We start from the raw sequence: 27,025 nt of genomic DNA, 5'->3' as shown, positions 1-27,025 counted from the left end.
GAAATTCTTAGTGTGAACAAGAAACACTCAATAATAAAGAAGAAACCAAGATATAGTGGCAAAATCTACTTCAGCAGGAACAAAATGAGCAGAGCACGACGTGCGGTAGAAAATCTGAGGTACTGGAGCTTCTCTCAAGAGGGTTCTAGAGGGTGGAGTTATCTGATTGGTTAATGCTGCAGTTTGGTCTCTTTTTACATAAGAACTTCGATAGGTTACTTAAGATTAGAGCTGTAGGATATTGCTGTTATGTCTTTGGGGAAATGGTCTTTTTAAGATACCGGGGACTCCCATCTCGAAGACGGGGAATGATTCAAGAATGTTAATCTATGAAAGTTCCAATACTGGCGTAAGCAGCAATGATCACCTTAGTGCATCTGGCAGGCCTGCCACAGTAAGGTAAAACATTATTTCTCAATTTGCAATGCCTTTATCTGGTTAACACATAAAAGCCATAGCTACAATACTCTTGGCACGAAGGAAATAAATCACTCCAATCCCACATGGTTTATTATTCATGTAGTAAGCTGGCCTGGTGTGTGGTGGACGCCTATGGTGTTAATACCCTATACCAGATCCAGGTATCCCCTATTACTGAAATGTAGGCAGTGTCTAGGAAGCCAGGTCTCTGTAGAGGTAGCTGTGGATGAGCAGCCAAGAGTTATCTAGAAGACATGCAAAGCTTATGCAATACCACTACAGTCACACAGCACTAACGACATGAAAGAACCACACAGTGTTACAAAAATAAAGGTACTTTATTGTAGTCACACAAATACTAGAATACTGTATATTCCCCCAACTGGAGGAAAGTAAACACACTATTATATACACATTAGCAATCAGTAAAGAGAAGAGAAGGCATTGATAAAAGCTATAGCAAATAGTGAGACTCTTATCTCCCCAACCCCAAAAACCAAGGATGGAGGTGGAATCAGAAGAAGGTAGCTGGAGGAACTAGGAACCCCAAAAGGTAAGTACCAGGGTGACCCCCAGCAACCAGGAGAGGAGAGGTAAGTACCTGTTTTTCCCCAAAACCAACAGGTCGACATTGGAAAAGGATTTTGCAAGAACAAACCAAGACTGAAAGAAACCAAAGGTGGATCCTGACAGAGGAGGGCCTGCAAAGGAAGGGGACCAAGTCCAGTTCATGATGGAATGTCCAGTTGTGGCAGGAACCACTACCCACCCTTCTGTGGATTCAGGACCAAGTAGACGATGGACGAAGGTAGTCAGCAGAGCAGCACCGGAGATGAAGAGAAGACTCAGGAGTGATGCAAGTGATGTCTCACGTCAGTAGTCGAGATGCAGTTGGTTAGTGGTGCTGGAAAAGCACCAACAAGCCTACGGCAAATGCAAAAGATGGACAAGAAGGTTTGCAAGGCTGAAGAGGGCCAGCAAGGTCCAGGGGACTCGACCCAAGAAAGGGAGTTCAGGGTGACCCTCCGCAGCTGGGAGAGTCCGAAGGTGGCGGCAGTCCCACAGGGCAACCTGGCAGTAGGCACAGGAGTCGCAGTGAGGCCCACTCAGCACCCCTGGAGGAGTGTCCCACGTCACTGAAGCAGCAGGCAAGAGACTGTGCGTTGCAGGAAGAAGTGCTGGGGGCCAGGGCTACAAAGAGCCTGAAGATCCCGTGGAGGAGGAGCAAACAAGCCTTGGTAGCTCCAAGAGTCGTGGTGCACAGGGTACTTTCCTGCAAGGAGAGGCAAGGGCTTACCATCTCCCAAGTTGGTCAGCTAGTAGAGAGGACCAAGGGGACCACTCCAGACCACCACCTGTGATACAAGACCCAAGTAGTTCCGGAGGAGATTCTTAACAGGGTAGTAATGGCAATAATACTGCATCTCCTAGTGTAATCCAAAAATGTTTTCTTATGTGTAATTTTAGCTCTCATTTGGTGCTCAAGTGGTCAAATCGCCCTACTACCTAAAGGCAAATAGTGTTGAGTATAAAAATTATTTTATACACAATATGCATAAATGCAATACAGCTGTGCCTTACCGAATGCAATAAATCATCTTTTGGAACATTAAGAAGACTACTGTAATTTACATCTTGGGGACTCTGTACCAACTGTTACTGTCACTATGTACAAATACTGATCTTCATGAGTGCTGTGGTCTCCTTTGTAGTTCCAGAGGAGAGCACATCCACACAGCTGGTTGTCGTTGCAGTTGGTGCCTGTAGATGCAGGGGAGTGACTCCTTCACTCCAAGGGAGATTCCTTCTTCTTATGCAGACTGAAAACTAGCTGTCCTCAGAGCATGCACAGCTGGGGAAATGTTTCAGTTGCTGGAAGGAGCCAGAGAAACTGTTGCAGAGCAAAGTCGTCGCTGAAGTTGCAGATTGTCGGTTCCTGGAGGGTCCAGTTGAAGTCCAAGCGGCCAGAAGATGAAGTAAACGATGCAGAGGAGTCCTGCTGGAATCTTGCACGTTGAATTTGAGGACCCACCTAAAAGGGAGACCCTAAATAGCACCAAAAGGGGGTCTGGGCAGCTGCAAGGTGTCCACCTCCCAGGAAGGGGCTGTGACATCACCTGCCTGACCTGGCCACTCAGATGCTCCCCGGGTTCCCTGTGCATCTTATTTTCAAGATGGCAGAATCGACTGGCCACCTGGAGAAGCTCTGGGCAGCACCCCTGTGGTGATGATGGACAGGGGAGTGGTAACTCCCCTTTCCTTTGTCCAGGTTCGCACCAGAGCAGGGACCAGGTGTCCCTGGACTGGTACAATGCAGTTTATGCAAGGAGAGCACAAAATGTGCCCTTCAAAGCATACTGGTGGCTTGGGGAGGCTACCCTTCCCAAGCAATGTCACACTTATTTCAAAGGGGAGAGGATGTTGCCTCCCTCTCCTACAGGAAATCCATTGTTCTGCCTTCCCCTGCTTGAGCTGGTGAAGCAGCAGGAGAGCACAATCACTGGGGTTCTGGTTAGCAGGATCCCAGTGAAAACAGTCAAAGCATACTGACAGCAGGCAAAAACTGGGAGTAACCATTTCAGAAAGAGGGTAATTTCCTACAACTCAAATATCACCTTTCATTACATTTTGGAAATTCAACCATTTTTCTTCAAATATAGGAGTATCGGTTTTCAAAATACACAAATTTTCATCTCTTTTATACATTTTTCAATTTTAGTATACATATATTAAGCCAAGCACAGTTTTTCTAATTTAGTACACTAGACTTCACACAGGAGATCTACTAACAGGTAGCTGGAGAGCAACCAGTAGCTCATGAGCTACTCATTGGAGAAGCCTGGTCGGCAGCTTCTGATAGAATCAATTGTCTGTCCGTGCGCCTACAAGATTTTCTGTATGAAATTCAGCGTTTATCTGTTGGAAATGGCCCTTTTTGCAAGGTTATCCCCAAACGTTTTGCCTTCTTCCTCCTATTATGACCTGTGGGACTCTGGGCATTTTAACACTGCTAACCAGTGCTAAAGAGCATATGCTCTTTGCCTAAAATGTATTGGTGATTGGTTCATCCAAGACTGGCATATCTGATTTACTAGTAAGTCCCTAGTATAGTGCACTGGGTGTGCACAGGGCCTGTAAATCAAATGCTAATAATTGGCAAGCAGCACTGATTGTGCCACCCACGTAAGTAGCCCTGCAAGCATGTCTCATGCCTGCCATTGTAGTGTTTGTGTGTGCACTTTTAAACTGCCATTTCAACCTGGCAAATGCACCCACTTAGGAGGCCAAGACCTTCCCTTTTAATAAATGTAAGTCACCCCTAAAGTAGACCCAAGGCAGCCCCATGGGCAGGGTGAAGTGTTTTTAAAGGATAGGATATGTACTGGTGTGTTTCACATGTACTGATAGTGAAAAAAACTGCTAAATTTGTTTTTCACTTTTGCAAGTACTATCTCTCCCATAAGGTAACATGGGAATTGCCTTGAAATATCTTTTAAGTGTAATTTCCCATTCGGAGCAGATAGAGATATGGGGTTTGGTATCTCTGAACTCACAATTTAAAAATACAACTTTTGGTGCCCCCAGACATACTCCAGCGGGTTGGAGACTGCTTTGTGTAAGGACAGGCTCAGCCCTATTCAGGTGCAAGTGTCAGCTTCTGCCACCACTCTGGCTCAGGAAGACCCATCAGCCTGGTGATGGGCCATCAGGATATGCAGGGCAAACCTCAGCTTTGTGCGACTGTCTAGAGTGAATACACAAACAGCCCAGCTGTCATCCTGATCCAAGTGTGTACTCCACAGACAAAGAGTGGCACAGAATGGTTAATTAAGAAAATGCCCACTTTCTAAAAGTGGCATTTTCAAACTTACAATTCAAAAACCAATTTCCCAAGTTGGTCAGCTAGTAGAGAGGACCAAGGGGACCACTCCAGACCACCACCTGTGATACAAGACCCAAGTAGTTCCGGAGGAGATTCTTAACAGGGTAGTAATGGCAATAATACTGCATCTGCATCTGTCTGGGGGCAGGATAGGGAAAGGCAGGGTCTTGTGCACTACAAGACTTCTCTTTAGACGCATCGACCACGGGTTTCCACACAGGCCCCAGCTTTCCGTCGCAGAATGTCAGAGGAACCACTGACGCAAGGGTTTTGAGCACCGCATCACTGGAGTCCGTGATGCACCGCCCTGACTCCAACACAACACCTACGTCATTGCTGTGACACTGATGCATCGCGGCTTGACTTATGATGCATCACTGATGCATCGTCCCTAGGCGCTATTTTCTTCATCAACATGGCACCGCAGTAAGGAATAGACACTTCATTCTGCAAGCAAAGCATCACTTCCCCTGTGGCAGTAAGGAACCAACACCTCAACTACCCTGCCTAGCAGTAAGGAACTGACGCATCACCTCCCCTGTGACAGTGAGGAACTGATTCATCTGTAGCTCTTTTGACGCATCACCTCCCCTGCTGCCCGCATCGTCTCTGTTTTTGACACATCTCAGGTACCTTGCCTCATTCAAGTCCTTCATTGATTTCAAGGAACTACCACTGCATTTAATATTTTAAAAGAGATATCTTCTGACACCTCATTAACAACCTCAGCAACCACCAGCTCTTTAGTGTCACAGTCTGGATTGAGGCCGAACCACGGTACAAAAACAACATTCACTGCTGTCACAAACGACATCTGCATGATCCTTGGAAAGAGAGGAAAGACAGCAACCCTCACATGGACTCACACCCCATCCTCGTCAGGCACCTGCATGAGATTGGCACCAAAGGACCCACTCTCCGTTGGATCTCCTCCTTCTTAATGAACAGAATGCAAGGTGTCAGCCTGGAACCTTACTAAGGAAGACTGCAAACTCATCTGCGGAGTCCTTTAAGGTTTACAGCTCAGCCCCACCCTCCTAAATGCATACATGAGGTCTCTATCCAATGTCATCCATAGCCAATGTCATCCACACACACACACAACATAAACATCTTCTCCTACACAGATGACAACTCATTCTTCCTCTCAGACATGACTCCAAATGCAAGAAACAAGTTAACTGCCTGCATAACTCAAGAAACTAACTGGCTGAAAGACAACTGTCTTAAGCTCAACATGGACAAGACAGAAAAAGTGATCTTCGGCAAGAACACCTCATCATAGGACTCCAACTGATGGCTGGCCAAACTCTGATCCACACCAGGAACCTTGGAAAAAATATCTAAAGCAAACTGGACATGACTGCACAAGTCAACGCCGCCATTGCATCCTGCTTCTACACCCAGAAGGTGCTGAGGAACAACTTCAAATGACTTCCAAGCAACACAAAAACAAAAAAAACTCACTCATGCACCAAGTCACCAGCAAGTTTGACTATGGAAACACCCTCTACGCTGGGATCACCAAGCAATACGCTAGAACACTACAGACAATCCAGAGCATGGCAGCCAGATTCATCCTCAACCTTCCACATCAAACTCGCATTACATTCCACCTCATCAAACTTGCATTACATTCCACCTCAGGGTACTACACTGGCTTCCAGTACACAAACATGCTCAATTCAAACTATTCATACACACATTCAAGGCACTCAACAACTCAGTCCTCATCTACCTGAACAGTTGCCTCCTATTCCACCTCTGCTCTTTAGGACTCCTTTTCAGCAACATCTCACTCATATACAGAACCAGATCAGGTTGAGCGTTCTCTTACATCTCTCCTAATACGTGGAATGAGCTCCCCCTCCAGATCAGAGCCTTCTCCTCTCTTTCTGAATTTTGCAAGAAGCTGAAAACTTGGCTTTTCAATAAATATCCTACCATAGGCAGGGCACACACCTACTCAGCACCAGGAAACCCTTGTGGGTGATCGTGTGCTTTACAAATACACGTAACACAACACAGGAATCTTACAAAGACATGCTGCTGTAGGTAATTGTGACTGGTCAATCTAGATTAAGGGGAAAGAACCAATGCGACATTCAGCAGCCTCACAACTACTGACTTGGTTGATGCCTAGAAGGGACACTGCCCACACTGGTAGTAAGAAAGGAGATTACAGAGGTGAGCAGATGTTGGCAGATGCCAATTGCAGCCCTCCTCTAAACCAGTCCCTGGAGCGCTGAAGTACAGAGTTATCGAAACCAAGATAAACTATGGATTAGAAAGCAATAAAACAGCACATATGCCCTTTACGGGAATAAAGTGCTGAACTCCTACACAGGGAGAGTATGTACAAAAGTATTGGGAGTCCACAGAGACATTTGACGAGGGAAGAGGTGTAAGATTCATACCTTTATTTAAATACCATGCTATATTATGGTACAAAAGGAACGCTGCCAATTTTGCCTTCGTGTCCAATATGTACACTTAATAAATGAATTAAAATAACATTTATGTAGCACACTACACAAACAATGTCATCTCGAAGCCTGAAATAGGTAACTAAGTAGAAGAACATATCCCAAAACTGTGTCACACAAGGAGCGCCTACCTATTCTATTTTTCTGTTTCTGAGAACTGATCAGAAAAGGCTCTTACCTGGTATATTCTCGTGAAACAGTTTGTGGCTTTCCCTTTGTTCCTCCACTTTCTTCCTTGTCTATGCTGATCCATTCTGGGTGAGAATGGAGACACAAGAAAACGTACTGAGAAGTCACCTCAAGCATAACACCCAACATTCAAAACATAGGCCCTGTAGTAGAAAACACACTTTTCCAACAATTCTCAACTAATTGAAAAGCCATTTAATTGACCGTCCAAAAAGTGCTTTAATATCTCTGTTAGAGGCATGAAATGCAGTACAAATGCTACTATATAATAAGCAGGGTTTTCCCTAGGATGTAAAACAAGGCATTAGTGTCAAAGTTTGGACAAGTTCCAAAGAAAAATGATTCCACTGCCAATACAGGTAGAACAGTTCCTGGTGCTCTGGAAAGTCACCAAGTATTAGATGCAATAGGTGGCTATGGTCTTTCATGAGTGTCTGTCTCTTTAGAAGGGTCAACACTCCTGCATCCTCACATTCTTTCTCCAACAGCCTGGGTGTCCACTGCTGTTATGGTTAGTGCAGGACTCACTTTACGTCAAGTGCTCTACTATATGTTCTCCCACATTTCTATTGTGCCTTTCACCTTAGTCATCATTGCCAATGTATCTTGATCATCCATTAGCGGGTGGGTTTGATAGTGAAGTGACCTGTAAACAACCCTTGGTTGTGTAAACTACTCATCTCTTTTGGAAAGCACGTAAACCAGTAAAAGACAGCAGACTAGCACTGCAATACAAACACAATTACTTGATTTGGACTATAGCAGCCACACAGAATGCACTTTTCATAAACTCTTCCTCAGAATGACAAACATTAATTTACAAGCAATCACCAAATGTTGAAGGCCAACACTTGGTAGCAACAAGAGATGCCTGCAATTATCAGCTCTTGAAAAACCGAAGTACCTGGTATTGATTCATCTTTCTTCTTCTTTATTGTTCTTTTTCGGTATCCTACATTGGGAAGACAACGCTTCTGAACCGGTTCCAGTACTGGAATGGATGCACTAATACTTTTCTGAAAACCTCGCACTTTAGGTCCGTGTGAAGTAGGAACATACTTTTTAGGGCTGTCTTGCATGGTAGGTACACCCTGGTGTCAATAACAGTATTCTGTGGCTCTGATGGGAGACTAGCTCAGCCTGATCCAGCCATGGACCTATCACTCTTCTTAGGCTGACTGACATCACCAGTGCTCTGAGGTCCAAAGAGAGGAGCAAAGCTCTGGCTACATTTCATTTATGCTCTCATTGACCTCAATGTTAACAATACTATGGGGCTACAACGTCATACATCGGTACTGTCCAGTCTGTGACATTTCACTACATAGAATAAAATCCTCAAAAGTCAACAAAATTACCCAGTTTCATGGGGCACATAACTACATTTCTTATCCAAACACCCAGAGACAATTCAGTTTATGGTACGGGCTGTATTAGCTTTCATTATCACAGCCATTATGACAGTTTCTCTTCCTGCTGAAGCATCAAACCCTAATCTTCTTGCAGCTCTGTCCTCACACTTTAAATACAATCAGCATTACTGACAGAGAATTAACAGACGTCTGTTACTGCCACAGCTAGCATGATCCATCCTGCCCTTACTTCCGTGCTAAATATAAAAAGCATTTAACAGCACGTTGTTGTATTCAGAATCTATACAAACAAGTCACAAGCCTGTGCTCAAGAGACAGGTTTTTAATAGTAACACAAAGCTACCTCTGTTTGCTCTGTCAATGCTTCTCTACTGTGCAGATCAGGTGGAGCCCTCTAAATACTGAGCATCAGCAAAGGAACTGTAGCAGTGCTGCTCCAAGACACGCTCAGTTAACTAGGCCTCGTGTTCATGATAACACCAATTATGTAGATTCAGGGCGACGAAGGGGCCTACGCCCGTTTCCGGGATGCAAAAAGATTCCAAGTGCACTTGAGAGGGGGGAAAGCCCAGAAAGATGTTCTTACCGTAAAGCCTCTCCCTCGTCCCCACACGCTCGGAGGGCACCCGCACTTTCATGGAGCCGCGGATGTTTCCGGTCTCTTCACCCCGGTGCGAGAGGTAGGTGAGAAACTGCTGGGCGGTGCTGCCAATCATAGACTTCAGCGCTATGACGCACTCACCTGGAGAGGGGGATCAAAGACGTGCTTTGTGAGTGCTGCACGGACATCAATGCTTCACAAAGCTGGGCTGCCCTATACTTTCTAAACAGGTACCGGACACGGACACAATGATCAAAACTGTGGTCGCCAGGTGCCACCAATGCTCTGTGTTTCTCCATTCTGAGGCATTTCTCCCTAAAACAAAGGGAATTTATAGTATGGATGTTTTCACCAGGCTTCAGACAAAAATGGACACCTAGAAGAGCCACTGTTTTCATAATTTTGCACAAAAAGCAAGGCCACCTCACTCCTCGCCAGCTGCTGAAGCATATCCTATACTTTGCGTTTCTGTAATTTTGAGCTAATAATCTTGTAGCATTTTTTCCACACTGTTTCACATATTAGCGAAACCACAAAGCATTTAACAACCTGTTTTTGTTTTGCAGGGAAACATGTTCCTGCAAAAGCTTCAACACGTTGCTGTGGCAGTGACTAGGCCACAAAGTTGCTCTGGAGATGCTGCATGAGTAGGTTAGAAACAATGGGAATGTATCACTCTGAAACTAAAAGTAATCTATAAATGATGTAAAACAGAAAGAGAAGTGGTTATTCCTCTCTATGGAGAGATTTCATGGTGAAATGCAATGATCCACAAGATTTTACAGCTCAAATGTCTATTATGTTGTAAAAATATATTTATATGTTTCATCTGTAATTCTCTAGCGTTTGGTTTCCTGATGCATTTGACCCCTTGGAAATAAGTAGCCACCTATTGGGATACCTACAGAATAGCCTCAATAACTAGAAGTTCGAATGAGTGTTCTAATTACCTCCAAACTGACAAAAAAAGAGTTGAAAATAAGTTACTTACCTTCATAGATATATATGCTTGAATCATTCCCTGTTGTTGAAGTGGGAGTTCCACATTAGAATTAGAAAGCAGTACAAAAGGACATATAAAGCCTATAATAGCTACAGAACATTCACTTCAATAACTTATCTACATCATTTATTAAGATCAAACAGCACCCACAGAGGTGTCAATCCCTCTGAATTTCAAGCACTAATGAGAAAAAAGAATATTGGAAAATAAGGGGAGCTTTGATGGGGAGGAAGGTGGGTCGCATGTGAATCTATGAATGATACCAATGCTGAAAAATAATTATGCTACTTACACTGTAAGCATCTGTCCGTGGCATGTAGAGCTGTAGAGTCACATGAACTGCATACTCCTGCCATCTAGTGTTGGGTCCCGAGTTGCACAAGTTGTTTTTCTTCGAAGACCTTTTTCAAGCCACGAGGTCTAGTGACTCCTCCTCTCAGTGATATTGCACGTGGGCATCAACTCCATTGTTAGGTTAGGTTGTTTTCCAGCAGATGGGTGAGAAAGGAGTGAAAGATATGTGTAAGGAAAGAGATGTTATAAGAAAGGGATGGGGAGAATTACTGGTCCAGTGTATAGCCTCCCTATAATGATACTACAAGACAAAAAATATAAATACACTGTTCCAAAATAAGAGAAAAGAGAGTGGACAAAAAAAAAAAAAAGAAGTCCTAAGCTTCGGAGCATGAGTTCTCACACACCCAACTGGGTGTCATGCTTCATCATCGGGTCTGCTCCTCGTCAGATCTTTTCTCGATGACGCCAAGATCCCTAGAGTGGGCTTGGAAGAAAGAATTAAGGAGAGAACTGAAAAAGAAAACTGCAATTGGCTCAAGACCCAGACCTTAGGGCAACTATTTTATTAATCCACGGTGGGTAATGGCCAAGGTTAAAAATAATTAGGAGAGTGAGAATGAGGTAATGATCAATCACTCTCTACTGTATTTGTAGAAAGATGGGAAGCAAGGAACTACCAGGCCATCCCTTGTAAAGGGTCAACATGTTTCGCGTCTCAGTGGTCCATCCGGATCCAGTGACGCTTCTTCAGGAACAAACAGATGAATACTTCTATTATACAACACATAGACTCCTATAATCTGACACTGGCAGTCTTAATGTCTCCAGTCATTTACGTTAGTCAAGTGCATCTCAAGCTTGTTATTTCTAAAGATTAACCGTCCCCATTAAGGAACAGGTTTCATGGAAAAACACAGGTCTGAAGACGGGCGCAAATGTTTGGCATGCTCCTGGTCCTCCGACAGGTAAACTACCCCTGGCCGCGCTTCTGTAACGGTTAATCTTTAGAAATAACAAGCTTGAGACGCTTGATGTTTTTGTAGATAACACATGGCTGTCATATTGTCCATCCGGACTAGGACAACCTTGTGAGACTGGTGAGGAAGGAAAGCTTTCAGTGCTAGGAAGACCGCCTGAAGCTCCAGGTAGTTGATGTGTGGGGATTGATGTCTGGCATTCCAAAGGCCTTGTACTGTCAGGTCTTGTAGGTGGGCACCATTACCAACACAAAAGAATGATGGACGGAGTGCTGACAATGCAAACACTCACCCCCAGTCACAGATCTGGGTTTAATCCATCGTTTTTTTGCTGCCCATGCCCTTCCAGTTTGGACCCAGCCATATGCAAATCAGTCTTGACCCTGTTCCCATGGGAACAGTCCAGCCCGAACTGCCAGGCCAGGTCTTCCCTGGACTGGAAACAAGCATCCTGGGACCGGTTTCGGGGTTTCACCCCTCAGCAGCCAGGCTAGTTTGAATCCAGTGGCATGGGAAGCACGGGACCCACGTCTGGGCATACCCTTCCCACTTAGGGCAACATTACCAACACAAAAGAATGATGGACGGAGTGCTGACAATGCAAACACTCACCCCCAGTCACAGATCTGGGTTTAATCCATCGTTTTTTTGCTGCCCATGCCCTTCCAGTTTGGACCCAGCCATTTGCAAATCAGTCTTGACCCTGTTCCCATGGGAACAGTCCAGCCCGAACTGCCAGGCCAGGTCTTCCCTGGACTGGAAACAAGCATCCTGGGACCGGTTTCGGGGTTTCACCCCTCATCAGCCAGGCTAGCTTGAATCCAGTGGCATGGGAAGCACGGGACCCACGTCTGGGCATACCCTTCCCACTTAGGGCAACATTACCAACACAAAACCAGTCTGTGATGCATCTGTGGTGAAAGTTATGTGAGGAAAAGAGTCTGGAAAAGGCCAAATCCTTTAACAGATTGTTGGTGTTCCACAATTGCAGAGGAAGGTGAGAGTGGCAGTCTATCAACACTAGATCTTCTAGGTGACCTTGTGACTGAGACCACTTGTCAGCTAGAATTTGCTGCATGTGTAGTCTTGCGTAGGTAACTATGACAATGCAATACACAATTATTTCTGGCAGGTGCATAACTGTCCTTCCTGTGAGTGTTTGGTTTGGCTAGAACTGGGGCAGAGTTACTTGAAAGGTCTGAATTTGAGTGGGATTAGGGTAGGCTAATCCTACCTGTGTGTTTAAGATTGCTTCCAAATATGGTTGAACCTGTAGCAGTTGTAGGTGACACTTGGGGATGTTGATAGTAAAGCCTGGGCTGTGAAGTAGATCCACTGTGGTCTGAGTGTCTTGCTGACTGCGGATGTGTGCTGGCTTTGATGAGCCAATCGTCCAGCTAGGGAAATATGTGAACTTTATGCCGCCGCATATGTGCTGTGACCACTGCTAGACATTTTGTGCCAACTCGAGGTATTGTAGTCACCCGGAATGGCAGAACTCCAAATTCATAATCTTTGCCTGCTATGATAAACCTCCGGTATTTGCGGTGAGCAGGGTGTATTGGTATGAGGAAATAGGTGTTTAGGTCTAGTGTTGCCATAAAGTCGCCTTGTTAAAGACGTGAATGATATCCTGAAGAGTGACCACATGAAAGTGTTCTGATCGGATGTACTTGCTTAGTGATCTGAGATCTAAGATCTGAATTAGAGACTCGTTCTTTTTGTGGATTAGGAAGTGTAGGAAGTATACTCCGGGTGGGGCCTGGTGTTGAAGAGTCCCCTTTGATAAGGGCTTGTATACCTCTTGTTTGAGAAGTGTTTGATGTTCCTGGGACAACCTGCGAGTACGATGTGGAATGTTGGGTGGTGTGGTAATGAGCTCTAACAATAGCCAGGTTGAATTATGGCTTGTACCCACTTGTTGGCAGCAATGGAGTTCCAGACTAGGTGAAAAAATTGTAGTCTGCCCCTAACCGGTATTGTGTTGTCGGGGGGAAGGTTTAAGTAGTCATTGCTTTGCAGTGGGTGTTGTTCAGTGCGTGCAGAAACCCTATCCCCGTCCCTTGTTGTCCGCACCTCTAAATGAACATCTGTAATAAAACCTGGTGTAGGATGACTGAGGTTGCTTCTGTTGAGAAGTGGAGGCATCCGTGAAGGAGTATTTATATGTCCCTCTATTAACTCGCTGACAAAAGGAGCCCCTAGGGAGAGGAAGTCTGTAATTCTCCCATCGCCTTTTGTATGTAGATTCTTTTTCTTTTTATCCAATGTTGAATTTACCTGCGGTCTGAAAAGGTGCTCTTTATCAAAAGCCATATTTAAAACTGAGAGTTGGACCTCTGGCTTGAAGCAAGAACACTTTAGCCATGCGCACCTTCTAAGCAGGATGTAGGTGTTAAAACCCCTAGCTGCTGTATCGAGGGCGCATCAGCTGCAGTTATTAGTAACAGTCTGCCATTCAGTGACATTTTGAAGACTCCTCCTGCAATGTTCTTCTGGGAGGTACTGCAAGAGTTCCTCCATCTTATACCAACGGGCTCAAACATAGCAGACCAAAATGGCCTGCAAATTGGTAATGTGCCAATGGTTTGCAGCCTGTGCTGCAACGCTCTTTCCAGCAGCATGAATGCGCTTACTCTCCTTTTCAGGAGGAGCAGTGTCCCCAGTAGCCTAACTGTTTGCCCGTGTGCAGGCAGTGGTGGCAACAATTAAGTCAGGTGGTACTTAACGCCTAATAAATAAAGCATCCTAAGGTGCCACTTTATATTTTTTATCCACCCAGGAGTGATGACCCTGGAACGGACTGGCTCCTTGAAGATATCCTCAGCATATCTCATCAGGCAAGGAAGCATGAGGAGAAACTGGGTGTCCAATGAGTGGAAGAAGGGTGTCAAACAGGAAATCCTGCTCTAGGGGCTCCTAATGGAGCTCAACATCCTGGAACACTGCTGCCCTAGAAATACCTTGTTGGAAGGAAGTGGTATCCTCAGGAGGGGAGGGACAAGCTAGATGGAGGTCTGGATCATTAGGGGTAGTGGGATCAGTGCCATACATGTCCCAAGGGTAGGTCACCTAATGACCCTGCCAAAGCCCCACTATCAGATTGTGGAGACTCTTGAGGAGAAGCATCAAGTGGGTCATGTGTAGGAAATGATGGTGGTGGAGTGTGAGGAAGGGAAGGAGGCAGAGGTGATGGTGGTGGAAAAGGAAGCGTTTGAGGAGAAGGATGATAGCCAGGGCTAGTGGCCTGGTCCTTAGTCTTCTCCCTGGGAGGAAGGGGCATTCCCAAGCCTCCTCAAAAGTCAACTTCCTCTTTAGAGGCGAAGGAGAGGAAGGAGTTGCAATGATGCTGCTGGTGCGCTCCTGAATCTGAAGTTTCCTTTGTCTGCCATCAATTTTTTCAAGGATCGGCTCGAGAGGTGAAGTAGATCCCAAAGATAGTCTGGAATCTGTCAGCTCCAAAGCTTTCGGTATTGAAGGCTTGGCCGAGTGAGGCCTCGTCGGCGCTGAGGTCGAAAGACGCAGATGCTGGGTCGTTAAAGAGGGTTGGTTCAGTGCCGAAAAAACACTCTGTCCGATGGAGCAATGCCGGGGGCTTAGCCTTTATGGCAATCTTTGGCGCCAGGCCCGAAGGCTGGCAGCTAAGACAGTTTTTTCAGAGCCCAGACAGTGGTGGTCCAGCGACCTCAAATAGTGGTAGTGAGGATTTTTTTTGGAGCGCTTCAGTGGTAGAGCAGCGGCCACAGTACTCGCGCAATTTGCAGATGGGAAGTCCTGCATTTCGAGACTGAGATCGACGCCAGAGCTGTCTTCAATGGAGAAGGATTTTTCCTCTTTGGCAGTCGGCTCCTCCTGGGCATGCTCCTCCCCGAATTGATCCAGAGTGTCGTCTGAGGCAGTGTGAGACATTTCAAGCCATTGAGCCCTCTATTTCCAAAATCTCTTTTTCAACCTGAATGATTTGCATGCGTTGCAGTCAGCCTCTTTATGGTCGGGTAAAAGGTAGATGTTGCACACAAGGTATTGGTCGATGTGCAGTTATTTTGCGCGGCAACAGGGTTAAAAATCAGAAGGGTGTTCGTTCCATCAGAAACACGTCTTCGATTGAACTGAAAAACGCAGGAAGTAGGCCCTGAAGGGCTGCTGGTTGAAGCCCAAATAGACAAAATCTGAGAGTAGCATAGGAGTGAAAAAGCGCAATCAAAACAATACTGTTGAGGACAGTAAAGAAAACCGTAGAACTGCACCGAACTGAGTCGAAGACACGGAATGGAGAGACACATCTGAACCCGACAGCAGAGAGAAAAGAAAATTAACAATGTGGTCGATGATCAGGCGCAGAGAAGGAGTCACTCAACCTAGTTACTCAAAAGACTTCTTAGGAGAAAAACAACTTGCACAACTACTCCGAACCCAACACTAGATGGCAGGAGTATGCAGAGCATGTGTATCTACAGCCACAAATGCCATCAAACCCCACAATTACAGGTAACTTATTTTCTTCTTCCATATTGGGTCATTCATAGATTCACATGCTTTAAAAAAAAAATATCCTGCACTCAGAACGCATGCACAATAGTAAATACAATAACACAATAGTGGATGGTGGGTAAAAGCCAAGGTTCACCTTACTGGAATAGATGATGCAACATTGCTTGTCCCACAGCCGTATCACTCTGTTCGGAGGACTCCAGGCAGTAGTGTTACGTGAACGCATGCCTGTACCCCCGTGTTGCCGCATGGCATATTTCCTCAATGGATACACCAGCAAAAAGAGCGATGGTGGTAGAGACTGCTCTGTTAGAATGTGCTCTTAATTTATCTGTCAGCGGTCTTCAAGTGTTACTGTAACAAACCTTGACAGCCGTTGCAATCCATCCAGCTATACTCAGCCTGAAAAACTTGACTGGCTTCCATATGCTACAAGAAGATGGTCTGATTTTGGAAATGGTTTTATCCTGTGTAGATAGAATTTGAACCACCTTTAAACATCAAAAGTATGTAATGATTTTTGCTGCACTTTGAGGATTCGGGAAAAATGTCTTTAGTTCAGTTGGTTCATTTAAATGAAGATCCCTTGGAACCTTGGGTATAAATTTGAGATTGGTTCTAAGAACCACTCTATTATGTTTGAACTGTACAAATGGTTCTTTAATTCTAAAAGCTTGAGTGTCATTAACTCTTCTAGTTGATGCGACAGCTAATAAAAGTGACATTTTCCATGTTATCAATTTCACATATGCTTTATGAATGGGCTCAAACGGAGCCTTCATCTTGAGTAAGAACTGCATTTGGTTGCCAAGATGCAGCTTTCCTTATTGGAAGAAATGCTCTGAAAAGGCATTTAAGGAATTGTTTGATCACTCTACTAGACCACAGGGAAGGCGATCCAGTCGATCTTCAGAATATCGAGATTGCTGTTCAGTGCAATTTAATCAAAGAATTGTGCCAAACCTGATTTTGCTAAAAGCAGCAGTTGGGGCAGAATTTGCTCCGGTAGTGCCGAAATAGGGTGAACATCTGATTTTTTTGTATCACAACCAGAAACGCTTCTAGCTTGTACGCCGCCTTCTCTATCAAATGGTGTGGAAATACGTGAGGATGCATTTTTGGATTGACGCTGAGCTGCTTATGTTACTACTGAATCTTCTGATGCTTTATATTTTTTATCCAGCCTAGGTAGCACTGCAGAAACTATAGCTGGGTTTTTCATAACATTTATACCTTCTTCCCAAATAAAATCCAAGATAGGGATTGCTCTGATTTATAGCAGGTTACTTAAAGTTGTATAAAAAACAATCCAACTGTGTTATCGTCAGTGGTAGTTGAAACCTCTGCACTGCCCTTCCATCAAGTTATGAAATCCACCAATGCTGTCCAGAGGAGAGTCTTCCAGGAGTGGTGGTAGCAGAGATGGTGCTGGGATTAGATAGTCAAACAAGTTACTTACCTTCGGTAACGCCTTATCTGGTAGAGACACAGACTAGCTGCAGATTCCTTATCTTAGAATTCTCCCCCAGACTTCAGCAAGGATCTGGAAACTTTTGTTCAGCAGTACCTCTGCATGCCGGTAGAGGGCGTTGTGCGACTCCATAGCGTCGTTGGCCCCGGTTATGACATCGACGGAGGTCCATATAATCCCTCCCCGACGTGCTGACATGAGTTTCTTCTGTGACTAGAATCTGCACAAAAATGAGGAGCCACATAGAAACTGGCAATGGAACAGTGTATACACTAAAAAGGTGGTAATTATGATGTTACAACCACTAACTGAAAGAATGCCCTGAAGCAAGACTGAAGCCAAATAACACAGTTTGCAAAGCGGGGAGAATGGGTGAGTCAATAAGGAATCTGTGGGTAGGCTGTGCCGCTACCAGATAAGGCATTACCAAAGGTAAGTAACTTATTCATCTGATAAAGACAACTAGCCTCAGATTCCTTATCTTAGAATTAGATACCAAAGCAATATCAACCCAGGAGGAGAGCTGCAATCACACCTCACCCTGTCTTGCAATAAACAACCGGTCAACTAAGGAGTAATAGACTAGTTATGGGATAGACAAAGGTGAGAAGTATGTAGTTCACTCACAAAGAGTAGACGACCCACATATATATAAGATATAAGAAGACATGAGTGTTTAAGAAATGACAATGAAAGTGAAACTGGTGGTGGAGAGCCACGACTGGTAAGTACATGAAGTGCTCCCAAAACATGGCCGGATGAATAAGGTACAAAAGAGTCCAACAGGGACTGAGAGAGATAGGAACAGAACACCTATCAAGGGAAAACCCTAAAGGGTAGTTAAGAAGGGAGCTACACAACACTGCTTGCAACAGAATGCTAATTGAAAGTTTGCATGAAGCAGGAGCATCACGCTGAAAGAGATGAACTGGACAGTGGATTGCACGTGTTCAGGAACACCCAAAGAGAAAATGCGTAGACAGAAAGTAAAACTGTGAGGCACTTAGAGGCAGTTGACAGAATACCCCAAAGGTTTACCAATAACTTGTTACTCATGCTTAAAGTAGGAGGACAGGAAAAAAACTGCGGGGAACCCACACAGATGGATAGACCTGTAAAAACATGGATGTGTTCAAGCAGAAATTGTCATAAATAGGATCAGGACAACACAGATGTCATAACCTAAACAACAGAACATCGTAGGACGGATGTGGTCAGAACCCTCAATTTGTAGATGGTATAACATCAAAGGCTCAAGACCTGAATATTGAGCAGTGCTCCTGATTTGAGAGAGGAAAGAACAAGGTTGCGCAGAAGTGTCAACACAGGAGGAAAACAAAGAGGGGAAAGATAAAACACCCCTCAAGACAGAAAAATCAACCAAAGATGAGAAACAAGGCCAGTACATCAAAAGAAGTAGAGGATGGAAGAACCACTGGCTCAGATAAACCAACAGATACTGTGAAGTACAGTAAGAACAGAAACACAAGGTAGAGAGACACCCTTTGAGGACAGCCAAATCACAAAAAGGGCATGAGCAAGAAATAGAAGAAATCAGTTGAAGAAAGAATGGAAGCAAAAGCGGTAATTCCGATGGAAGAACCAGTGCAAAAAAAAGCGATCCAATAAAAAGCAATCCAATAGTAGCAATGCTAGGTGTAGAAGCCTGCACGGAGATACCTGCATTAGGTGACAAAAGATGACAAACAAGATACAGACAGAAGGGGGAAATAAACCCTCCAAGATGGTCACAAAACCAGTCATGGAAGAATAGGTGTCAACAACATCCTTTAGGCATGCTATACACCTCCCTGAAAGAAGGAAGGAAGGGAGCTAATGGCAAGATCCAATGCTTGAACCAATGGTGGTATGCATTATAACCCTGCCACAGTGGACTGATTGGGAAATATATCCACGGAATAGGCAGTCTATGCCTGAAAGGAAAAAGGGGTTTGAAATTAAAGGAATGAGGGGGGAAATGTCTTAGATACACCAGGAAGAGAAGAAAATAAGTTACTTACCCGTAACTATAGTTCTCCAGTATTGGAATCTTTCATAGATTCACATGCTTGAATCATTTCCCGTTGTTGAGATGGGAGTCCCCGGTACCTTAGAAAAGACAATGTCCCTAAAGACATAATAGACATTAGATTAAAAACTCTACATTTTACTAATCTATCCAAGTCCTTATGTAAAAAGGACCAAATTTGAGCCGCAGCCAATGAGAGTGCCCCACCCTCTAGAACCCTCATGTGCGAAGCTCCAGCACCTCAGATTTTCTACTGCACGTGTGCGCATGTTAAAGGTAGAACAAAAGATATTGCAGGTGAGCTTCCCCCGGGAGGCGGAGGGGTCGCATGTGAATCTATGAAAGATTCCAATACTGGAGAACTATAGTTACAGGTAAGTAACTTATTTTCTTACTCCAATATTGTAACTTTCATAGATTCACCTGCTTGAATCAGACTATAAAGCAGTAGTCAGAGGACACTGCATTAACTCTACATCATTAAAATTATTGAGAGATCACTGAGCTGTCCTTAACATGAAAGCATTACATTCTATAAAGATAGTGTCATCTATTTGCATACGTATGTGTATATATGAAAGGTATATTCAAATGATACATATAAAGATCAAACCATGCAATGAGCGTAGCAGAAAAAAAAGAAGGTTGGAGGGAGGCAAAGTGAGCTCACCGTTACTATAACAGATGTCGCAGGACTGCCTGACCAACCGCCACATCTCCTTTAGGCATGGCATCCAGACAATAGTGCTTTGTAAACGTGCAAGTAGTTTTCCAGTTGGCTGCTCTGCAAATGTCCTGCAGGGGTACACCTGCAAACAGAGCCATGGACGCTGAGACCGCTCTCAGTGTGCCCTTACTGTGGAACGTAAAGGCTTTCCAGCTGCTTGGTGGCAAAAGTTTATAGCAGCTACTATCCACCTGGCTATCCTCCTCTTGGAAAGGGCCTGTCCTTTCCTAGGGGCACTATATGCAATGAATAATTGAGTAGTCTTTCTAAAATGCTTGGTTCTTTCCAAGTACAATTTTAGATTTCTTTTGATGTCCAACGAGTGCAGAGCTCTCTCCGCTGGAGATATTGGGTTCGGAAAGAAATATTTAAAAACCAACAGTTGGTTAATATGAAAGTCTGATGGCACCTTTGGAGCAAACTTGGGATTCGTACGAAGTATCACCCTATATTGTTTAAATTGGAGGAAAGGCTCTTGAATGGTCAAAGCCTGGATCTCACTGACCCGTCTAGAAGTAAGGGCCAGCAACAGAGCTACTTTCCACGATAAATGCTTTAAATCCGCTCTGTGTATCGGTTCAAACGGGTGCTTCATAAGCTGAGAGAGCCATGCTGAGTTGCCAAGACGGTGGAGGAGGCCTTACCGGCAAAAAAAACTCGAAAGAGTCCTTTGAGAAATTGTTTGATCAATCTAGAATGTTTAAATGGGGGAACTCATTCTATTCAGGAGCCAGGCCGAAAATTTTAGGGATTTTGGGTGCGGATGTAAAATCTGGCCCTCGTTCCTCGTCAAGAGCTGTGGTGAAACTTTCAGAGGAATGTGATCCGCCTCCAAGAATAGGAGAAGTTCAGAGAACCAATGTTGGCCAGGCCAAATCAGAGCTATCAGGATTAGCTTGAAATACTCCCGTTTGATCTTTGCAAGTACTCTTGAAATTAGAGGAATGGGTGGAAAAGCGTAGGCAACTATTCCACACCATGCCATCGAAAACGCATTGCCCCAAGAGTCCGGATGGTGAACCCAACTTGCATAATAGCGGCATTTCGTGTTCTGCAGAGTTGCAAAAAGTTCCAGTTTGGATTTCCCCCACCTTCTGAAGACCTGGTCGAGCACCTCCTGGTTCAGCTCCCCATTCGTGACAGGAGGACGTCAGTCTGCTGAGAGTGTCTGCTGTCTCGTACTGCTTTCCTGGTAGATGTTCTGTTCGTAGACTGATGCCACTGCGAATGGCCCAATCCAAAATAGTCTGCAATTCCCGAGATAGGAGAAGAGAATTTGTTCCCCCTTGCTTGTTTGAATAATGCATTGCTGCAGTATTGTCCATTCTTATGAGAACTGCTGAGTGCTTTATTCTCATGCGGAAAGCCAGCAGGGCCAGGGAGACTGCTCTCAACTTCAGGAAGTTGATGTGATATTTTTGGAAGGAGTTGCTCCACTTTCCACTGATCTGAAAGTCTTGAAGATGCGCTCCTCACCCCTCTAGGGAAGCATTCGTGGTGATGACTAACTGAAGGCGAAGAGGTAGGAAAGGAAGACCGACTGATGTTTCCTTGGTCTTTCCACCAGTGGAGCGCTTGAACCATCTGAGGAGTTACCGTGATCAAATTGTTGAATGAGCCTTCTCTCTACCAACTGAAGATCTAGTTCTTCCTGCAGGGGACGCATTCTTATTCAACAAAAGGGGACTAACTGTATGCAAGAAGACATCATCCCCAGAAGCAATTTGTAGGTGCGTACAGAAAGATACTTTTTTCTTTGTACTCTGCTTGTCAGGCAAACAAGTCTCGCTTGTCTCTCCATTGAAGGGAAAGCTCAGTCTTTGATGGTGTCGATTTTTGCTCCTAAAAAGGTCATCACTCTTGTTGGCAATATGTTTGATTTGTTCTGATTCAGAGTGAGACCCAGCTCATCAAATATTGCTATGCAAGCCGTTGTTGAGTCGTGAGCTGCCCGAGACGATAGCGCTTTCATTAGCCAATCGTCTGGCGGCCAAGACCTGGAACTCCCTCCCCACCAGCCTCAGAACCACCCAGGACCACTCCGCTTTCCGGAGACTCCTAAAAACCTGGCTGTTCGAGCAGCGATAACCCCCCTTTTTCCCCTAGCGCCTTGAGACCCGCACGGGTGAGTAGCGCGCTTTATAAATGTTAATGATTTGATTTGATTTGATCGTCTAAGTAGGGGAAAATTTGCAATTTTTTCTTTCTCAGGAAAGCCGCCACTGGAGATAGGAACTTTGTGAAGATTCTGGGGGTAGACTTCAGGCCAAATGGAAGAACTTTGAATTGGAAATGGCTACCACAAAACAGAGATATTTTCTGTGGGCAGGTGAAATCGGAATATGAAAGTAAGCATCCTGTAGATCCAGAGATGTCATATAATCTCCGTGGTTCATGCGGAGAAGAATATCTTGCAACGTGACCATGCAAAAGGTTTGATGTTTGAGGTATTTGTTTAGGTCTCTGAGATCTAGGATGGGATGCCAAGATTCCCAATTTTTGGGCACCAAAAAGAAACTGGAGTAAAAACCTTTGCCTTTTTCTGAAGGAACCCTCTCTATCACTCCCTTCTTGAGCATGGTCACGAACTCCAGAAGGAGTTGTTATAGATGCTTCTGAAAGAAGGTATGAGGAGATCGAGAAGGTGGGCATTGAATGAACTCTAAAGTATGGCCAAATCGAACAATCTTCAAAACCCACTGGTCTGATGTTATTTGTTCCCACTGCCAAAAGAAGTGTGATATCCTTCCCCCTATATTCCGGCTTTGTGGGAAGGTTGTAGCAGGAGCCTGGAACATGTCATTGACATCTGACCACCTCTTTGCTCTGACGCGGACTACCCTTAGGAGGGGATCTGAAATAGGACACCTGGGGTGGTTGCCTTTGGGTGTATTGAGGCTGAGACTGCTGTGTAGCGTAGGAGAGGATACAAAAACTCTGGTAACCCCCTTGATATGTCGAGACTCCTCAACCTCTGGAGGTACGAAAGGGCATCCTCTTAAACTGAAGTGTTCCTAAGGACCTTGCAGTGTCCGTGTCTGATTTGATGGCTTGCAAGGCCTCATCAACATGCTTGCCCAACAGAGCCTCTCCAACAAAAGGAAGGTCCAATACCTTATTCTGAACCTCTGGACGAAAAGAAGCTGCCCTAAGGCAGCCTTGACGGCGCAGCACTGCTACACTAGCTAGCTGCCGAAAAGCTGTTGTTGCTATATCTATGGCACAGCCTATCACCTCAGCCGAGGTGCGCTCTTCCCTTTCTTCACCTCCGCCTTAGAGTCTTCTGAAAGGTGGTCTAGATACAGGGCAATATCAGCCCACCGCTGTCTGTCATACCTCCCCAGGATTGTCAATGAATTTGCTGCTCTTATTATCAGACCGGACATGGAAGAGAAACGCTTTCCAATGTTGTCCAGTCTTCTCCCCTCTTTGTCTGGAGGAGCTGAAATTGACGTTGATGGATTTTTGGAACGCCTCTGCGCTGCCTGGGTTATAACCAAGTCCGGCTTCGGGTGACTAACTATACACGGCGGGGCGTCCTCTGGGGCCTTATATTTTTTGTTCAATATAGGCAAGACTGCCGTCACCGTAGCTGGATTTCTCATCACTTTGAGACCTTCCTCACATGTGTAGCTTACTATCGGTATGGACCGGACACTCTTCTGATAAGGCTCCTTGAAGTCATATAAAAAACAATCCATCTGTTTTGGACAGCATGGGTATCGCAAATCTCTTTGCTGCTCTCTCAAGCAGATTATGGAAACCCCCAATATCTCCTGGGGGAGAATCTACCGAGTAGGCGATGGAGATGAGGGTGTCAGCAATATATAGTTGTCCCAATCCGAGTTGGCATCCTGCAATTCTCCCTCTTCTCTCTTTTCATCCGAAGAGTCAGTAACCTGCATGAATGACCTTTGCGGGATACTTCTAGCCAATCTAGGAGACCATCTAGGTTGTGGCACTGGAGTGGCAGGCATGGAGGGAGGAGGTGCAGTTTGAATGTCCGATTGCGGCGCTGATGGAAACCTCTTTTTGTAATCTGATAACATAAGCTGTAAATCAGAAATAAGGGAACCCGGGACACAGACCATGTCCTCTGGTACATATGCCTGCTGTTGTTGAGGGGAATAATACTGTTGATAATATTCCTCTTCATTCTCTTGACACTTAACATGGAGTTGTGAAGGGCTCTGGGCTGCCCCAAACGGACCATCCTCATCCGAATCTTCCTCCAAAAGACGAGTTGGGATTAATGGTGTACGAAGTCATGTCCGATAGCCCTACTGCTCCTGTCGACGGTGTCGCCGACGACAGTGTAGATGTAGGAATCCTCGTCGTCGATGGTGTCACTGACAGAGCAGTTGTCGGAATCATCGACGATATCATGATCTTCAACGTCGACGGCTTAGATTGTGTTACTATTGTCGTGGACGTCGTTGACGAGGAAGAAGTCACCATTGAAAGACTGGTTACCGTCATCGTCTCGCTGCAGCCGCTGTGTACATTCTCATGGATGACGGTGTCGATGACGATGACTTAGTCAACGGTGGAATCGTCAGTGACTGTCTGTCTTCAGAAGCTGAAGAAGGCTTTTTGAACACCGTCAGAACCTTCGGAGGAGGTGTCGAAGGATCTGAGGAAGGTATAGGTACCTCCTTTGATGTTGAAGTTCGATGTCTGGACTTAGAGGAGGATCTTTTCTCCTGTGGTAAGGATGAGAGACTGCAGCCTTCACCAGACCCTTGTGAGGTCTTTTTGAAAGTCTTTGAGGGTTGTTTTGAACCCTTTTCAGAATGAGGTGATCTTTGCCTCTTTTGTGACTTCTCAGAAGACCATGAAGACTCCTCACAGTCAGAGTCCGAGACAGGGTTTTTTCTTGATTTAAGCTTCTGGAGCCATATCAACAATCTCCCCTCTCTATCCTTTAAAGTCTTTGAGTAAAAGGTACGACATACCTTACAGTCAGTAGCAGAATCTTCAGGATAGAGGCAATATATACAATCTGTATGAGGGTCTTCTGAATGGAGCCTTTTCTTCCCACAAGTGCTGAAGGCTCCAAAGAGACTTTTTCTCTCTGTCAGACATCCTGCTAGTACAACAGGCTCCAGAAAGTATCAGTGTAAGTCAGAAACACTCAATGACCTAATAGAAATTCAGATACAGTGACTAAATCTTCTTCCACAACAACAAAACTGAGCAGAGCTCTGTGGAGACTCCCTAGCACAACGTGTGGTGGTAGAAAATCTGAGGTCCTGGAGCTTTTCTCAGGAGGGTTCTAGAGGGTGGGGCACTCTGATTGGCTGAGGGTCAAGTTTGGTCCTTTTTGCATAAGGACTTGGATAGATTACTAAAATGTAGAGTTTTTAATGATATGGCTATTATGTCTTTGGGGACATTGTCCTTTCTAAGCTACCGGGGACTCCCATCTCGATGACGGGGAATGATTCAAGCATGTGAATCTATGAAAGTTCCAATACTGGAGTAAACCTCACTACTCAGTGTGACCATCCGTGATCCTAGCCATGAAGCCACAAGGGAGCGCCCCACACATCTTTAGTAAGGGACTATACCCATGACCTCTACTGTACTGTTAATTTTCATATACAAAAGGGAAATATGATAATAAAAGATATCTTCATGCAGAAAAACAGAACAAGAAAGGGATTACCCTCACGACCACCATAAAAAGGGCAGAAGGAAAGTGGGGCCTACAGATGGTGGCCTTGAGATGGAGAAAAGATAACCAGAAAAGAAAATCTGGAGTAAAAGTAGTACTCAATTGACCAATGGAAGTACCATGGAAAATGGGCAGAAAAAATCTTGTACATAATATGGATATAAAAGTATAGGTGCAAAAGCAATCATAGAAATCCTAATTACATTAATAACCAAACTGCTCCCATAGGAGTACTAAGGAAGTTACCAATAGGGAACAAAAAGGAGGAAAGAGTGGCAGAAAGCTTACACTAACTGCGCCGAAGAGCTGGGGTTGAACACAAATGTCCATAGAAAACACAGAGCTTGTAGGCGACCCTCCTCTAAGTGAAACACAGCAGAAAACACAACCGAAAACACGTCATGGGTGCAATGAGACTCAGACCTGGTCTGAAATAACAAAAAGAACCACCATATGTGGAACAGCAGCGAAAAATGAACATAATCTGCATTGGCGGTACTGAAACTGCTTAACAAGGGTAGTCTGCGCCACCAGATGCACAGAATTGTGCCACTAAGCAAAACCTCCATGATGGAGGACAACATGGTAATAACAAATGAACCTACAAGGAGCAGGAAGTTCACACTGGTTGCTAACTGACAACAAAAACACACTCCAGAATGATAGTACAACTGCTAAGGGTGGTGCACGTTTACAGACACACCTGGAAGAATAGCCTTGTATCTCAGTGGGAGGGTGTGAGACTGAGCACTATTCCATAGTAATTGCTCCTTAAACAAGCTCCAGAATAGGAAGAGGGCCTGACATAAGTCCCACCATGAGCATCTCTGCAGCGGCATAAAGCTGAATCAGCATGCGCACTAAAAAGGAACTTGTCATTAAAGGGCATATCAAGCAATGAATCACGTACGAGTTCTGAGAAATTAGAAGACCGTTGTAGGAAGCTGGCCTAGTGTGTGGTGAGCACCAATGGTGTTATCATCTTATACCAGATCCAAGCATCCCCTATTGGTGAGGTGTAGACAGTGTCTAGGAAGCCAGGGCTCTCTAGAGGTAGCTGTGGATGAGCAGCCAAGACATATCCAGAAGAGAAGCAAAGCTTATTCAATACCACTACAGTCCCACAGCACTTACACACATGAAAGAAACATAGTGTTACAAAAATAAAGGTACTTTATTATGGTAACACAAATACTTAAAATATAGGCAATACTCCACTAGGAGGTGAGTAAACATACTATCATATACACATAAGAAGTCAGTGATTAGCAGGGAAAGCAATAGCAAATAGTAAAACAATAGAAGACAGTGAAGGCCCTAGGGGAAAGACCAAACCATATGCTAAGTAAATGGAATGTGAAAGGCAGTCCCCTATCCAAGGAAGAGGAATCAGTAGAGGGG

General features: G+C 44.8%; 1 protein-coding gene across 2 annotated transcripts in view; it reads right to left on the bottom strand.

Annotated features, from left to right (window-relative positions):
• The window catches only part of INPPL1 (inositol polyphosphate phosphatase like 1), an 818,513-nt gene that overhangs the window by 94,471 nt on the left and 697,017 nt on the right, over positions 1-27,025 (bottom strand). Inside the window, exons 23-24 of one of the 2 annotated variants that reach the window (XM_069203762.1) lie at positions 8,938-9,093; positions 6,968-7,043 (exon numbers count right to left, since the gene is read on the bottom strand). In XM_069203762.1, coding sequence (XP_069059863.1) covers positions 6,968-7,043; positions 8,938-9,093 — 232 coding nt within the window. The remainder of the gene's footprint in view (positions 1-6,967; positions 7,044-8,937; positions 9,094-27,025) is intronic. The other variant, XM_069203763.1, reaches the window with a different exon arrangement.

This window comes from Pleurodeles waltl, chromosome 8 (assembly GCF_031143425.1).
Source record: "Pleurodeles waltl isolate 20211129_DDA chromosome 8, aPleWal1.hap1.20221129, whole genome shotgun sequence".
NCBI lineage: Eukaryota > Metazoa > Chordata > Amphibia > Caudata > Salamandridae > Pleurodeles > Pleurodeles waltl.
Note: the sequence above shows the minus strand (reverse complement) of the source record. Positions and strands in the feature narration are given on the sequence as shown.